Source organism: Rhinoderma darwinii, chromosome 4, assembly GCF_050947455.1.
Source record: "Rhinoderma darwinii isolate aRhiDar2 chromosome 4, aRhiDar2.hap1, whole genome shotgun sequence".
In the NCBI taxonomy this organism is placed as follows: Eukaryota; Metazoa; Chordata; class Amphibia; order Anura; family Rhinodermatidae; genus Rhinoderma; species Rhinoderma darwinii.
In genome coordinates, this window is record NC_134690.1 from 362,375,102 (window position 1) to 362,392,535 (window position 17,434).

Sequence of the window (17,434 nt, forward strand, 5' to 3'; positions counted from 1 at the left end):
AAACATATGGGGTCAGAGGTTACAGGTCTGCAATCACTAGTGAGTCACAGTGAGATTAATGAAGGAATGTCTTGTCCTTGTGGGAGTTGTGAAGTCCGGGATGTGCTGTTTATACTACTGACTCCTCTTTCTGTTTCCAGTTTGAGAAAAAAATTTAACTATCCATTAGCAATGCACCTAAAATGTTACTGACACAATCTTCTGAGATGTAGGAAACCCCATTGTTTTCAATATCCGAGTTTTATTATTATTAAATGTTGTTCTCATGTTAGTGAAATATCTCTCTGTAGAAATGATAAAGTTATAGCTTCGATAAAGGTCCTGAAATGTACACAGACATAATTAGGCGGCAGTTTTTTTTAAAAAAAAACTTCAATTACCAGTTATGTATAATGTTTTGATGCCAGTTATGTAGAATTTTTTTACATTTTGTTTCTTTTTTTTCCAGTGACACTTGCGATCCTTTTATAAAACATGGCAATACTGCTGTATTACAATGTATTATGCCTTACAGTGTTTCACCGACAGGCAACCTACTTTGCCCTGCAACCCATGTCACTAATGGAATTTGAGAGGAATATTATTTAGGTGTCACTGAGATGTCCTGGTTACAATTGACAAGTTCAATACATTTTTATTGTACAATGAGTTTACTTTCACATTTGCAACCATTTTTTTTTTAAAATATTCCAATATAAGGCATCTAAAATAAAAAATGGTCTAGAAAGATGCATAGTTTTATCCTTCAGTCATATTACCATTTATGTGTCCCCTACGCTTTGCTAACTTACCAAATGTATGTTAGTGAGAAGTAGTGATGAGGAAAATTGAATTCAGGACCAAAATTTGTTTTGGTCCAAATAAATTCACCACGAATCGCAATTCCCCCGATAGCCCTGTCAGACAAGTCAAACTAGGCAATTGGGTGACTTTCGATTCCACAAAAAAATAAAAGAAACATACTCACCACCTACCCTGGTCTTCCTTTGATTGGCTGCAGCGATCACATTGGACAAAACTACATCATGACGTAACTGTCCCATGGGACTGCTGCAGCAATCACACAGGAAAGCTACATCATCTCACCTGCTGGCATGGACGTGTCGCTATGGAAGACCAAGGAAGGTGGTGAGTATGGTATTTTTCTATTTTTAATCTCTTCTCCCTTAATTTTTCTATAATCTGCAAAATGTTGGTTGATGCTCCTCATCGGCTGCCATTTTAAATATTTGTGCACCGTGAATCCAAAAAGTTTCAGATTTCGGCAAATCCGAAACTTTTGGGAAATTCGGACCAAATTTGATTTGTGCCGAATTGGTTCACTAATCTTTAGTGAGAAGTAGGGGATAAATGGACTGGAATATAACTGCAGGATCAGACTACATATGAAAACATGGTATGGAAACACATACAGTAGGTCTGCATAACAGCTATAGAGATTTTTCATTTAAGATGCATTGGAGCAATAGGCCAACAAACATATTTACATATGATTGTGCAGGTGTTGGAAGGTGCTTTCCTTCATGGTGTGGAGCAGTCTCATGCAGGCATATGCTGCTGTATCTTAAAATGTACAGATTTATGTTTGTGTAAGGCCTCATGCACACGACCGTGGCCATGTGCACGGCTGTGATTTCCGGGTCGGCCGGCCACAGAGTGACAGCTGCAAGCCGCGGCCATTATTTTCAATGAGCCCGGACCGCAGAACACGGCCGTAATAGGGCTTGCCCGTTCTTTCTGCGGTCCGGGCTCCGGGGCCATGCATGGACCATGAAAACCATGGTCGCGTGCATGGCCCCATAGGAATGAATGGGGCCGCAATTCTCCCGTGGATTTTCGGGGAATTGCAGCCGCAAAAGCATGTTCGTGTGCATGGGGCCTAACTGTTTTCTGCCTTTCAAGTCAAGATTCTGGAGGATAAGAGCTGCTGCTATATATGTTATGTCTGTAACAATTTATTTTATTATAATACCTGTGTATGGCAGGGAGTTGTGGCTCACTGTCGCTTTAAATAAGTGCCGGGAGAAACGGTTCAGATGCCATCTTTGGGTAGATTTTGCTGCATTATAACAGGGTGAGGACGCATAGAGTGTAAGGACGTTGTGTGCTTTACACTGGAGGCGGTACTTAGTTGTTAAAAGGTGCGCTGTTCCGGACTAATGGGGTCCAGTGCAAACTACGGCCCTGTGAGCAGCAGGATTGCTGTTCGTTCTGGTGTGCACCCGATGAAGAGAGACCCTAAAGTTGAATGAATCCATTAAGGCGGATGGAAGTTTCCAACAGCCTCACTGCAAGCAGTGATAAAGAAACAGCAGGTGGAGTGGCCTGGGGCCTCTCTGTATTTGATAGAGATTGAGAAGGCTGCAATTTAGAGAATGATAAACAGGCTCCATCCAAGCTCTTTTATTCGATAATAATTGGACCATTGGGAGTACAGGGGGTAAACTTGTTGCATTGGTTTTTTTGGACACAGCCGCGTCTTTGATGCTGGGAGAGTATGGTGTGCTGTTTGGCATCGTAAGCAGCGTAGCCCGCTCTATGAATTATCAAGGCGGCACAAATAGGCTTCTACCTGGCTATACACGCTGCGCCTCATGACCTATACACTATCCCTCCATGTTTCACACACTTGCACCCCATTATTCAGTTATTTTTATTTATCCACTTTACTCATTACTGCCCCCTATATTCCACCCCTATTATCACTTGCACATACACTATTCATTTATTATTATGTACTACACATCCCATGCACCACACGCCACTCCCCTCAAGACTAGTGGGAGTGGCTATTATTATTTAAAGCACCTGCTCACTCTCCTTCATCAGCGTTTCTGACCTGTCTGTGTCCATTTGTAAGTATGGCCTTTTTCTGTGTTTTTTTGTTGCATTGGGCTTAAGACGACCATTCAATATTGTGTGGAGGTCTAAGATAATAACATTCCTCGGCTTCCACTAGATCACCCCATACCTCGATTATGAACTTTTTCTTTGTATATTTTACTTACCTCTCAGGTTTAATTTTTCTGAGGGTTCTCCATGAGCGGCTTCTTTATTCTTAAAATAAGATATTGATGTATCTTTAAAAACAAACCAATATTGCTTGTAAGCTTTGAGTGTCAGCTTTTTAGGTCTGAAAGACAAACAGAAGTGAATTATCAGCTTCTTGTGTGAACACTATTAAGTTCTCTTATCAAAGTATTACTTTGCTAGACCTCACCTATATTGACTAAATTTCAACATCACACAATGTGTGGTAATTCAATTAACCCTTTAATATTGTCTGCTATTTTATGGTAGTTATATGTATTCCTATTAATTGGCTCCGTAAACCATATGGGAAAGAATCAGCATGAGCATAGGGAGATTTTGAGCTCCTCTATAGAAAGTTGGAAATTTTTCCAACATTTTAGTAAAATTGCTTCGTGATTACATAGTCTTCGGGAATACCTAATTCCTTGAGACATAATCCCATATCGACACCTGCATCACACAAAAACTTTACCGCCCTCAGTTTTCAATCTGTTATATGTGATGGCCCCGTCTCCCCCTTTTATTTTTTTTCTAGTACTCTTCCATTCACTGGCACTTTACAAGGTCCCCCTAGTGATGGCTATCAGCAGACATTGTACGACATTTGCCTGTTCTGATGGGAGCCATGGAGATCTCCCCTATTTAAAGAGACTCCTGGACAATCCGGAAGAATAGGCAAGTCTGATTTTGGCGGGAAATGTCCTGGGTTTAAATACATTTTAAGTCATCTGCATGGACTTTGTATGTTCTTCCCATGTTTGTGTGCGTTTCCTCTGGGTTCACCGGTTTCTTCCCACACTCCAAAAACATACTGTGAGGTTAAGTGACTTCCTTTGAAATTTTCCCTAAAAGGTGTCTGAGATAGAGAAATTATATTATGGGCCCCAATGGGGACAGGGACTGATGCAAATGTTGTCAATTTCTGCACAGAACTGCAGAATATCTTGGCACTCTATAACAACCGAGATAAATACATAAATAAATCTGTGAATGAAGTGAGAGTTATTTTTCACTGAAATATTAGCGTAGTCGACTATGCTATTGTGTCCGTGAAAAAATTTAGAAACCTAGCGGAACGGAGGCAAACTGAAACCAACTGAAAGAAAAAAAAAGTACCATTGTAATGAATGGTAATGCAAACTGAAGCGATTGGCTTTCCATTCATCTTTTCCTCTGATGGAATGGTTGAACGGTACAGATGAATGGAAGCCAGCGCTGATGTGAACAGGTCCAAACATGGTTTCTTAGGTAGAGCTCCGATACACTGCAAACAGCGCTGTATCATCTTGTGAAGTACATTTTCAGGACACATTTTCACCCTCTGAATGTAAACAATGAATGTTTTCATCCGACAGTAAGCAGAGATCTTAATAACAATGAGGGATTGACACACAATGTTAGAAAGTTGCAGAGCTTTTATTGTACAGTGGTTAATATGTATGCATATAAAGCGAGAAAACATTTTTAATTTCTGCTTAATGAATAGTGATTAAAATACTTGTAATAATAAATAAAATTATAAATTAAACCACAATTCATACTACTAATAAACTATACCAAGTCTGGCTACATAACATCAGTGTAGACTGGGCATGGTAAGGAAGCACAAATGTTTATTTAGGTCAATGATTAAACTGGGGGCAAAGCTTTGATGTATGTAGAGAATTGCCAGATGCAGTGGAGTGACTGGTGTAACTACCATACTGTAAGGAAGGCTGAAGATCTGTCTGAAAATGGATGGAAGACAAGTTGCGTGATAGTGTGAATACATACCGAAAAATTTTAAGATTATCTGCAAGTTTTGGAATGTCTGTGATATCCTCCTGTAAAACCGTTAAAGACACAATGAAACATCTTTATACATTTTGTAAGTGAGAATTATTTTTAAAGGGGCATATCCACAGGCTACGCTATAAATGCCTCACAGGTGCAGGTCACACCCATGGGATCCCCACCAATCATGAGAACATAGGGCCCCTATCCTGCCATGTGAGACGGTTGCCAGCCGCATCCAAGTCAAGAACGTATTGCGTGGCATTTTCCAATCGGCTCTATGGGAGTGACGGAAACAGTCGAGCAAGCTTGCACCTATCAGACATTTATGGTAACCTGTTGATATGCCATTATTGTCTAAAGTAGGTATACTCCATTTTTGTTATTCTTATTTAATGTACACCGCTTTTTATAATGGGATCTGAAGGTACATTCCTATATTAAAGGGGTTGTATGTAATGCAAAACACATGGCTGCTTTATTCTAGAAACAGTACCACTCTTGTCCATGGGCTGTTTGTAGTTTAGCAGCTTTCATTCAGATGAAAATTGAGATGCATTATTCTACACAGCCCAATAGACAAGTGAGGCGCTATTTCTGGAAGAAAACAGACATATTTTCTCTAAATTTATACAATTCCTTTAAAAGTGTTGTCCCACGATTAAACCTTAAATTTCACTGTCAGATCACCCAAAAGCCCAAAATTTTAAATTAAAATTAAAAAAAATGCTCCTGTGTCTAGATATTGCTGTTACATACTTGTTATGGCGCCCCCTGCTGTTCTTTTGATTCCTTCTTAGAATGCCCACCTAATGTGTTCAGTGCTGGTGAGAAGAAGCCGCTTCTAGTACGCAGATTCTGATTGGCTGGTCTGCATGATAGCAGGAATTACTGTCCGTGTAAAAGAGGGCGGTGGGACTGAGCTACTGATCATGTGTGACCACTGGTACTGGACACATTAGGTAGACGCTCTGACAGGAAATCCAAAAAATAAAATGCAGCGCCATAACAAGTATGTAACAGCAATATCTAGACACTGGTGCATTTTTTTTATTATTTCAGTTGAAAAATTGTTACTTTTCTCTATAAGAATAAACAAAACATAATATTTAATCGTGGGACAACCCCTTTTAATATAATATCTAGCCTCATGAAACCTCTAATGGATTCAGAAAAACTCATACAACAAACCTAGACAAACGATTTTAGCATTTTATCAAACCACCCAACCGTGCTGTTACAAGGAGTGTGGATATTTCATGTTATATACTTTCAGAATTACCGACTTTGATTTCTACAGTAGAGAAGCAAATAGAATAAAGACGCAAATAATTATATTGAGTTACAATGGCACCACATTTAATAAGTGTTTGACATCATAAGTACGGAGTAAGGTAACCCGAAGCTTCTTCAGTAGTAGTTAACTGACCTACTATGCTACTATACGTCAGTGACAACGTGTACGAAATGTCTGCAATGAGGGTCTGGACATATCATTCAACCAGGATAATTACTATTTATATAATCCCATAAGTGGAAATGGTTCCTGAAACCTATAGCAAAAGGACTGATTAGCTTTTGTTACATAAGTGAACGTTATATACGTCAACAATATCAACACGTACCAAAATTTTGTTGGATTTTCCTCCTTCCAGGGCTACTTCTAAATTAGAAAGAGCGGCTTCAATTTCATCTGTTTCTCCATCTGTTGTTAACTCAAATGACTCCGCTGATAATGATAATTTGCTTATGTGATACTATTTGAGATAAATAAGAAGTTGTATATTAGAAACAGCATGCACTTTTACATTATAAATCATGACATTGATTGTCACAGTGTACATTCTAAAACATAACATATATATTATTGTGTGTTTTATGACAGCTGCAATGAATGGGAGTTAATGGACAGAAAAGTGTCAATAGACTAATATAACACGTGCCTGAGTGGCATCAATAATAATGGAACATTTTCACGTACTCACCTGTAGTGCTGCAAACATTAACATTTCTTCCTCAGTACTATCGATTTCTCCCAAAAGAATAGCCCATCGAGCTTGTTCAAACAGCTGGTTTATACGGACAGCATCATACTAAAAGATGGTAAAGGTTATATTAAATATACACAAAGTTCAACTTCAACAAACAAGATATTTAATTAAAAAAATGTAGTTACACATTTCTTTTTTGTGAATGTTTTTCCATTTTCTAAAATCCATAGCCACATTTTACAATGGTCTCAGTTTACAATACTTTAAATAACAACATTCAATGCATACAACTTTCAATGCCATGGGCAGGTCCGATATGTGGCACATGTGATTGGTTGGAAGATCCAGTCAATCAGGATGGGCATTTCAACGATCAAACACTTGTTAATCAATGCATCGCTTTGGGGGCAAGTCAGCCAATCAAAAAGCTCTGTATTACTGAAGTGCTTGCACTGATTAGCTGTATAGTAGCGCCTCCCTGGGGTACAGTACTGTGTTATATGTATCGTACTGCAGTCTCCCTGTGCCAGGAAGGGCTGCTTTATTAGACTCTAGGTGATGGGGGCTGCAGAGGTATAACTTAAAGGGGTTTTTGTGACTTTTAAAAGATAGGCTGCAGGCGCCGATGCTCCGTTGGTCTCCGCCACTCTGTTTACTTGTCTTGTAGTGATAACCAGGGCCGCACCATCCATGAGGCGAGATGAGCCGCCACCCCCTCCTGCACTATAATTGTACCTGCTTCTATAGGTACAACTAAGACCCCAACTATGAAGCTATTACATAAACAATAAACAATGCAAGAATTGCTGTTTTCTGTGCATACTGCCTTAAACAAAATGTGATCAAAAAGTTGCATGTACTACAAAATGGTACCAAAAACTACAAGTCGTCATACAGCTGCATCGGCGGAAAAATAAAAGTTATGGCTCTTCAAATATGGAGACACAAAAATAAATCATTTTGAAAAAAAAGTGTTTTTACTGTGTAAAAGTAGTAAAACATAACAAAACTATATAAATTTAATATCGTTGTAATCATAACAACCCGCTGAATAAAGTTATTGTTATTTTTACGACACGGAAAACGGCGTAAATTTAGGACGCAAAAACGTGGCGAAATTGCAGGTTTTTTTAAGTTTATAAAAATGTATCCATAAATTATATATAACCCAAGATGGTGCTAAAAAAAAAATACAACTTGTCCCGCAAAAAACAAGACCTTATACAGCTATGTCGACGCAAAGATATAAAAAGTTATAACTCTTTGAATGAGACAATGGAAAAACTTAAAAATAGCTTGGCTATTAAGGCCTAAAATAGGCTGGTCACTAACCGCAGTGGCATAACTACCGCAGTAGCAGCCGTAGTGACTGCTACGGGGTGCGCGGCTTGAGGGGGCCCGTGCCGCCAACCGACACACCCACCCATATGCCCGGTGGCGCTGCTTGTAGCTGCTATGGCTGCCACAGCGGTAGCGCCGCTACTGGGGGGGCCCGCGCCACCGAGCCCCCAAGAAGTATGTGCCGAGCGACACAGGCCCTCTCATGCCCGTAGGCGTCTCTAGCACCGGAGGGGTCCCCGGTGCTAGCAACAGCCAAATACATGCCTTAGCGCTGAATGGCCAGGGGGAGCTGTGTAGCACTATACACATGGCGGAGCTGTGTGGCACTATACACAAGGGGGGGCTGTGTGGCACTATACACAAGGGGGAGCTGTGTGGCACTATACACATGGGGGAACTGTATGGCACTATTTACAAGGGGGAGGGCTGTGGCTCTATCTACAGGGGTCTGAGTGTGGCGCAATCTACAGGGGGCTGTGTGTGGCACTATCTACTAAGGGGGGCTGTGTGTGGCACTATCTACTAAAGGGGGGCTGTGCTACACTATCTACTAAAGGGGGGGCTGTGTGGCACTATATACAAGGGAGGAGGTGGGGGTGCTATCTACAAATGGGGTGTGACACTGTCTATAGGCAGGGCTATATAGCACTGTCTACAGGGGGGCTGTATGGCACATTCTACAGGGGGCACTATTTATAAGGGGGGCTGCTTTTGGCACCCAGGGGGCGCCGGTCAAGCGTTTTCTATGGGGCCCAGTCTTTCCTAGTTATGCCCCTGACTAAGCGGTTAATAGAAATTTTCGCTAATTGAGGATATATAACCTAATAGTTTACAGGGCAGCTATAACTGCACATATACCCATGCCGAGCAGCAGAGACCTGCATAGTATGGTAAAGTATACAGTCTAAACATGTATATATTCACCTCATAATGAATAATGTATCAGCAGGCACTGGACAATGACAATGTTATTGTATTTAATAGTACTTAAAGTGTAGCTAAACGTTCGAGAAACTTCTGACATGTCATAGTGACGCCATACAGGCCCCCTGTAGATAACGCCATATGGCCCCCCCCTGTAGATAGCGCCATACAGCCCCCCTGTAGATAACTCCATACAGCCCCCTCTGTAGATAACTCCATACAGCCCCCTCTGTAGATAGCAGTATACAGGGGGATAATGCCATACAGCCCCCTGTAGATAACGCCATACAGCCCCCTGTAGATAACGCCATACAGTCCCCCTGTGGATAGCGCCATACAGCCCCCCTGTAGATAACACCATACAGCCCCCCTGTAGATAACGCCATACAGCCCCCTGTAGATAACGCCATACAGTCCCCCTGTGGATAGCGCCATACAGCCCCCCTGTAGATAACGGCATACAGCCCCCCTGTAGATAACGCCATATGGCCCCCCTGTAGATAGCACCATACAGCTCCCTACTGTAGATAACTCCATACAGCCCCCTCTGTAGATAACTCCATACAGCCCCCTCTGTAGATAGTGCCATACAGCCCCCTTGTAGATAACGCCATACAGCCCCCTTTGTAGATATCTACAGAGGGGGCTGTATGGCGTTATCTACAGGGGGGACTGTATGGCGCTATCTACAGAGGGGGCTGTATGGCGTTATCTACAGGGGGGACTGTATGGCGCTATCTACAGAGGGGGCTGTATGGCGTTATCTACAGGGGGGGCTGTATGGCGCTATCTACAGAAGGGGCTGTATGGCGCTATCTACAGAGGGGGCTGTATGGCGTTATCTACAGGGGGGACTGTATGGCGCTATCTACAGAGGGGGCTGTATGGCGTTATCTACAGGGGGGACTGTATGGCGCTATCTACAGAGGGGGCTGTATGGCGTTATCTACAGGGGGGGCTGTATGGCGCTATCTACAGAAGGGGCTGTATGGCGCTATCTACAGAGGGGGCTGTATGGCGTTATCTACAGGGGGGGCTGTAAAAAAGGCACTATCTCCAAGGGGGGGTGTTGTGTGACACCCAGCGGAGGTGGGCCCCAGTCAAAAGTTTGCTATGGGGCCCAGTCTTTCCTTGTTACGCCCCTGCCTGGGGCGCTATACATTTTTTTTCTACCTCCCTCCATTATTTAGATATCGGTGCCGTTATATTTGGCACCCGATATTTAAATAACCCCCTGAACAGTCAACAGGGCATGTACTGGCAAGGGGGCGTGTTACTCTGGCTGTGACACTGTCCAATCAGATATGGACAGTGTTACAGCAAGAGCGAGGGGAGAGTGTGTGCGCGCGCACACGCTCTCACTCTCACTCTTCAGCTTTCAAGATTAGTCTTCTGCCAAAATGGCAAGGGGGCGTGTCTCTGCTACGGACAGTTTAAGCGCTCCCCAGCTCTTACACTGTCCGTAGCAGTGACACGCCCCCTTGCCAGTTCGGCAAACAAAGTACAAGACTGATCTCTCACAAGAGCTGAAGAGATGAGAGTGCGCGCACCTCTCCATAGCTCTTACACTGTGTCCATAGCAGTGACACGCCACCTTGCCAGTTCGGGTGAAAAGACTGCAATCGCACACTCTCTCTCCTCGCTCTTGCTGTGGCACTGTCCATATCTGATTGGACAGTGTCACAGCCATAGTAACACGCTCCCTGCCAGTACACGCCCCGTTGACTGTTCAGGGGTTTATTTAAATATGAGGCGCCAAATATAACGGCACCGATATCTAAATAATGGAAGGAGGTAAAAAAAGTGTAAAGTGCCCCAGGGTTTGTGCAGCCCTCCCCATTACATGCTGCACTCAGCTGCACATGTATGGGGAGATGAAAGGTTCTCTTTAAGTTTAATACTATTAAGCTAACTTAGTTTGCATATTAGTAACTTGTTTTAGTATTTTCTCAGGGGTAATCATGGCAATACATTAATCCGTTTAAAAGAGGAAAATCTTCTACATTATACCAGTATTTCTGGAGACAGGGCATAATGGATATTGTACATAGACTTCTATCCAGACTCTTTCAGAGATATATGATGGAATGGTTGTCTTCTCTTGATATATCAAAAATACCTTTCCTATTTATGATAAAAAGTATGCTTTTGTATTTTCAAGGCTTATGATTGAATCAAATGTATTAAAGGGGTCATGTTGGGACCAAAGATTATTAGCAGTGTACTCACTACAGTATGTGGGTACACTCGCTAATATACATTCCGGTCGCCCGTCGCGCTGATTCTGAGGTTTTCATAGATTTTTATAGTGCTGCTGGGGGACAGGAAGTCTAGTTGCACAGTCTTTTTTTGATGACGATACGACTCTTCGTCATGTGACCAGCCTCACTGCGCTCTATTTCATGCAGTATCAGTAGTACAGCAATTACATAGAGTACAGCGGGGCCGGTCACATCACGAAGTGTCGTATCGCCATCTAAGAAGACTGTGCAACTAGACTCCCAGTCCCCCGGCTATAAAAATCCATGAAAATATGAGAATCAGCGTGACAGGGGACCTGAATGTATATTAGTGAGTGTACACACATACTGCACTGAGTACACTTCTAATAATTTTTGATCCCCACATAACCCCTATAACTGTTCTCGTTGTATATGTATCGTTATAACTATATACTTTCCTACCTTTGGATTAAGATCAAAGAAGCAGTAATACTTAAATCTCAGTAAAAGTAGGTCATCTTCTTGGATGCCTTGTTCTGTAAGAGATCTAGATGAGTCCAACCACCTGCAAGAGATAGAATACAAGAAAAGATTAAAGAAGTCTGCTGCACTCTGTGAATGCAGCAGCCAATTGTTGGCGACTTCTTTGACCTTTCTGTGATCAACGCATCACTGATGTAGCCAGTGAATGGATGACAATGGTCAAGTCGGGCCAGACAACATGTCATTGTTGTGTGAAGACAACAAGAAGCAGTGAGGGACCCTGGTGACTAGTTGCAAGGGTGCGCGCACAGCATTTAAAAGGTAATTATAGTAGCAAATTAGAACAGTTTTTTAAGGATTCGAAAATCTCTTAAAAATAAAATAATAAAATTAAAAATAAAAAAATTAAATAAAAATAATCTGCTGCCTTGGGATAATCTTTAATTCCGCCCTGTCTTTGAAGCCGCACATCCAAGCCGTTACCACCTCAAAAACATTTCTTGAATCTTCTCTTTTCTTAACCTTGAGTCAACAAAAATGCTAGAATATGCCCTCAACATCTCCAGCTTAGACTATTGCAAGATCCTTCTCTGTGGCCTCCCATCTAGCACTCTTGCACCCCTCCAAGCCACCCCCAACTCTGCTGCCAGGTTAATCCACCTCTCCCCTTGTTTCACCTCTGCCTCTCCCCTCTGACAATTCCTTCTCTGGCTATCCATTGCTCAGCGAGTTCAGTTCAAGAGATTAACAATGACAAACAAGACTGTCCACAACCTGTCCCCTCCACACATCTATGCTCTAATCTCCTGATGTCTCCCCAAACGTAATCTCCGGTCCTTACAAGACATTCTACTTTGCTCTCTTATCTGCTCCTCACATCAACGTCTCCAAGATTTCTTCCTGCATGTCCCGTTCTTTGGCACTCTCTAACCAAATACATCAGACTCTCTCCCACCATCCAAACCTAATAAAGAAATCTGAAAACCCACTCTTCAAAAAAATAACTAAAACCTGCAATAGCCCTGCTGCCACTACTCTACTGATGAATAGCATTTACCCTTACCTACTGACTCCTTCCCTTGTAGATTGTAAGCCCTCATGGGCAGGGTCCTCTCCTTCTGCACCAGACTGTCATTCATTTAGCTCATGTTTATTGCACTTGTTTTTTTGTGTCATGTCATGTATCTAAACCCTTTTATATACAGTATGTAGAGCGCCCTGGAATTAATGGTGCTTTAACATAAATAATAATAATTTTAAAAAATATATCATTGCATCAGGTGACGGAGGAGAATATAAGGCTGATATTGTCTATGTCTAGTCGACCTTTTGTCTTTTCTAGGGTTTGATTCCCTCCTCCTTTCTCCTTTCCTTTATTTCTGATCTTCTTGATTCTTTTATCTTGACCTCCCTTCTCCTCTTTCTTTTCCTAGATGTGTTTACATTTGATTAATCTTTTTGTGTAGATGGTTTTTTTTTTAATTAGAAAAAATTGTGGCCGGTGAAACGAGCACCAATCAACGAGACAGCTCGTTTGCTCCTTTCACAAGAGGGCTTGTTCCATACATTTGTATAATTTTGTCAACTGTAATATTTTACACATTTAAAATGATACGATCAGCAGATGAATGTGCGTTTGTTCGTTCATCTGCTGGTCGCTGCCCTGTTTACAGCAGATGAGCGCTCGTTTGCCCGATAATTGACTAGTATAAAAGGGCCTTTATTGTTACACCAATTTCTTATATGCCTTGCAAAGGCTGCTAAGCCAAGTCCCCCTTTACAAGTTCTTATTATTTCTGTATAAGTTTTTGTTTGTTGTCCTTGTTCCTTGACCTTTTCTTTAAGGTACACTGCAGTCCTCAGAGATGAAACTGGAATTCATAAGTAGCAATAATTAAAGGTATGGATAACATCGCCATATATCAGAGAATCCACATACTGTAGTAGTGCTAGATAGCAGAAAGACACCAAGATTTTATTCCCCAAAAAGGGAACATTAATCTAGTACCTTCAACATCTGTGCTCCATATAGGCTGCTATGACTCTGACGGCTATAGTTACGTCCATGACCTCCAAGTCATTTAAAACCAAAGCTATGATAAACTAAACTGTGTAATCTCTGTATCTGTATATTCAGTGACATTTGTGACTAATAACTGGTGACTTACCCAGTGTTAAGTCTTGCTTTATCAATCACTGTCCGTGGCTGATACATTTGAGTGAGGATGTCTGGAGAAGATATTGGCTGGCTGAGCGCTAAGATGTTGCAGTTTTGATCTGTTAACGGACTATCAGTGAACCACGTCATTGTGGAAGAGGCCGGTGTACCATTTACAGGATCGTACATGGGTGTCATAGTCTTGCTGTATAATCCAGGGCTACCTGCAAAATGAGACTTTTGTTAGCTACTTTCAGAAAAGATTTAGAATCAATGATATAAATGGCTGAAACAAAAATGTGATATGTAGCATATAAACCAAAGAGGACTTGTAGAATAATGTTCTTTATCTTCAGTTGCGAGAAAATGTCTGAAACTTTTACTAATCAGGTAGATGTATGTGGCAAATCCACAGGAAAAGTTATACTTATGTATCCACCAGGTGTAGCAAACTATGAAAAAAATCTGCTGCAAAAACTCTTCAAGCAAATATGTTACAATCTTTATTGTTTTTTTTTTGGGGGGGGGGGGGGGTGAGGGAGTAAAAACTCTCAGGCCTTATTCACACGATACGGATTCCCGGCCGTGTGACGGACATTCTTTGAATCGCCAACACATGGCCGCAGTAGGAACAATAGACCCAAAATGGGGCTATTCACACGGCAGATTTTTTTTTCAAAAAATGGAACATGCCCTATTTTGGGAAGTTCTTCCAGCCGCACGGCTCCGATAGAAGTCTATGGGGCCGAGTAAAGCACGGCTGCCACTTGGATGTGATCTGAGTGACGGCCATGCTTTCTGACGCTTGCTCGCTCACTTCTCCTCCTCACAGTGCGAAGTGCATGTGAGGAGGAGGAGGGGATTTTTTTGCTCCCAGTAGAAGCGGAATCCCTAATCCCCGGCCACAGCTTTGGCTGAAACTGTAGCCAGGAATTCCGCTCCAGGAGAAGTCCCTGACTTCCCTGTCCATATATGGACAGTGACAGGGACTTATTCTGGAGCGGTCCCTTAATCCTGAAGCGGAATCCCCAGCCACAACGGCCGGTGTTTCCGCTCCAGGAGAAGTTCTTGACTTCGCTGTCCATATATGGACAGTGACATCAGGGACGTGAAGCGGAATCCGCGGCTACATCGGCCTACGCTGTGGCTGGTGATTCTGCTCCAGGGGAAGTCCCTGACTTCACTGTCCAAGGGACATCTCCTGAAGAGGAATCCCCGGTCACAGCCGTCCCTGTGGCCGGTGATTCTGCTCCAAGAGAAGTCACTGTCCATATATGGACAGTGAAGTCAGGGACTTCTCCTGGAGCGGAATCACCGGCAGACAGGTCGCTTTGGCCCAGGGATTCCACTTCAGGAGCAGGGGATCGCTCCAGGAGAAGTCTATGATGTCACTGTCCATATATGGAGAGCGAAGTCTGGGACTTCTCCTGGAGTGGTCCCGTACAGCGGCGCTATCTACAGGAGGGGGGGGTGCCATCTATCTACAGGGCACTGTGTGGCATTATCTACAGAGGGGCTGTGGCAATATCTACAGAGGGCAGTTTGTGGCTTTATCTACAGGGGGGCTGTGGCTTTATCTACAGAGGGCAGTGTGTGGCAAAAAAAATTGACAAATTAAATTTATCCGTTTTTAAAACGGACAGGGGAAAAAAACATTGCAAAATGGGTCAAAATCGGTCGTTAAAATTGGAAGCATGGAACGGAAACGGAACGGATGCAAAACGGCTGAAAAAAAATGGACCAAAATGTGCGTTTTTATCGGCCGACACTCGGGACCTGTCGTGTGAATAGAGCCTTGGGGTTTTAGTATTTTCTAAAAAGAATGCTTCAGTATCTTAATAAAAGGGGGAGGATATTTTTAAACAAATTTTTTAACATACAAACAAATTCTCTGGGGAAAATATATTAAGGTCCCACTTTTGGACAAATTTTTTTGCAGTTTAAGGCGTCATGTACACGAACATAGTTTTGCGTTCATATACTATCCGCAATTGCAGATAGTATAGAACACATGCTATCCTATGGGCCAATGCACAGGGTTTCCACGGTCCGTGCATTTCCCGGAGCCTGGACCGCAAAAAAAAATAAGGCATGTCATTATATGGACCACAATTTCTCATTGAAATAAATGCACATCTTGTGCCATAATCACGTAAGCCATAAGCTACCGCCGTGTGCAGGAGGCCTAAATCAGAATATTTAAAAAAATGGTACAGTATCCTTTTAACTGATGTATATCATGTTTACTTGCTGACATGTTTTTCAAGACAACCGGAAACTACAAAAACGTATTTCTAATTCATTGGATCTCATTTATAAAACAGGTGTAACAGAGAGACGGGGCTTGTTTCCTATAGCAACTAATCATAGTTCAGAATAAATTTTTCCACAACGTTTTAAGAATTGAAAGCTGAGCTCTGATTAGTTTCTTTAGGCAACTAGGTTGTTTTTTCTGTTAGGCTCAGTTGACACGTTGCGGATTTGTCGGAGATTTTCAATGTGGGTTTTACCTTTCGCGATACAAAGGGTTAGATCCGAGTCAAATTCTCAAAACAATTCACGTCAAAGTTGCAACAAATTTGCATCATGTGAACTAAGCCTAAGTCTCCACCGTTCTAATATTAACAATCTGCAAATCCAGGCATCATTTATGACAATAAACCAAAACCTAAATCTCATTTAGAGAAACCAGTTTTGGTAAGTTTTACTTAGCACAATACAGAAGGCCTAAGACATATTCTGTTACAGGACATAGACAGAAATGTAATTATTTCCAAGGACAGTTTATTATGATCATGAAAAGTTCATTGAGGGAGGTTTATTATTTATTGGAGCAAGATGCAACATATTTAGTAAGAGGCAAACGCCTCTTAATAAATGTGTTGCCTCTTTCAGCTGACCGTGCGCTACAAATGTGGGGCAACATTCTTTCCCCCCTTCCCAACGGACAAAAACTAAGCATACTGACCTCCGCACTCCTCTTCTCCACTCAGTCTCCCACAGCATGCCGCGGCTCATACAAGATCCAGATGCCGAGCAGTGTCAGAGCCTTAGGAAACCCGAAGGGGAGCGGTGAGGTGAGCATAAGTTTTTTTTTTAATGTCCGGTGGGAGTCTGAGGGAAGGGATGTCTGATCGGGTGGGGGGATAGATTCCCTTCATAATTTACGGCAGTTTTCTGGTGTAAATTAGAATTAATTTGCATTTGGAAAGTTACGCCCCCCTTTTCACAAAAGTGTAGAGAGCGGTGTAAAAAGGCCAAACTTTTGGGCCCCATTTGCGACTTTTCTATGCCAATAAACTGGTGTAGAAATGTTGATAAATTCCCCCTATTGTCTTTACCTAATGATCCAGAGTTACTTTTTGGACTGTCCAAGTTTATAACTTCTTCGAGCATTGTTTCCTTGACATCTTTTTTCTTTTTCTTCTGCACAGGATCTCCCAGAGGTTTTAACAAAGAAAGTTCTTCAGATCTTCTGATATCTGAAACCATAAAATCAGTTTAATAAA

The 17,434-nt window shown here is 42.1% G+C and overlaps 1 protein-coding gene across 1 annotated transcript in view; it reads right to left on the reverse strand.

The window, feature by feature from the left end:
• FERMT1 (FERM domain containing kindlin 1) overlaps positions 1–17,434 on the reverse strand; it is a 62,440-nt gene that overhangs the window by 16,756 nt on the left and 28,250 nt on the right. The window contains exons 4-10 of the mRNA XM_075864528.1: positions 17,267–17,407; positions 13,936–14,149; positions 11,747–11,849; positions 6,792–6,899; positions 6,432–6,563; positions 4,807–4,856; positions 3,009–3,133 (exon numbers count right to left, since the gene is read on the reverse strand). Coding sequence (XP_075720643.1) covers positions 3,009–3,133; positions 4,807–4,856; positions 6,432–6,563; positions 6,792–6,899; positions 11,747–11,849; positions 13,936–14,149; positions 17,267–17,407 — 873 coding nt within the window. The remainder of the gene's footprint in view (positions 1–3,008; positions 3,134–4,806; positions 4,857–6,431; positions 6,564–6,791; positions 6,900–11,746; positions 11,850–13,935; positions 14,150–17,266; positions 17,408–17,434) is intronic.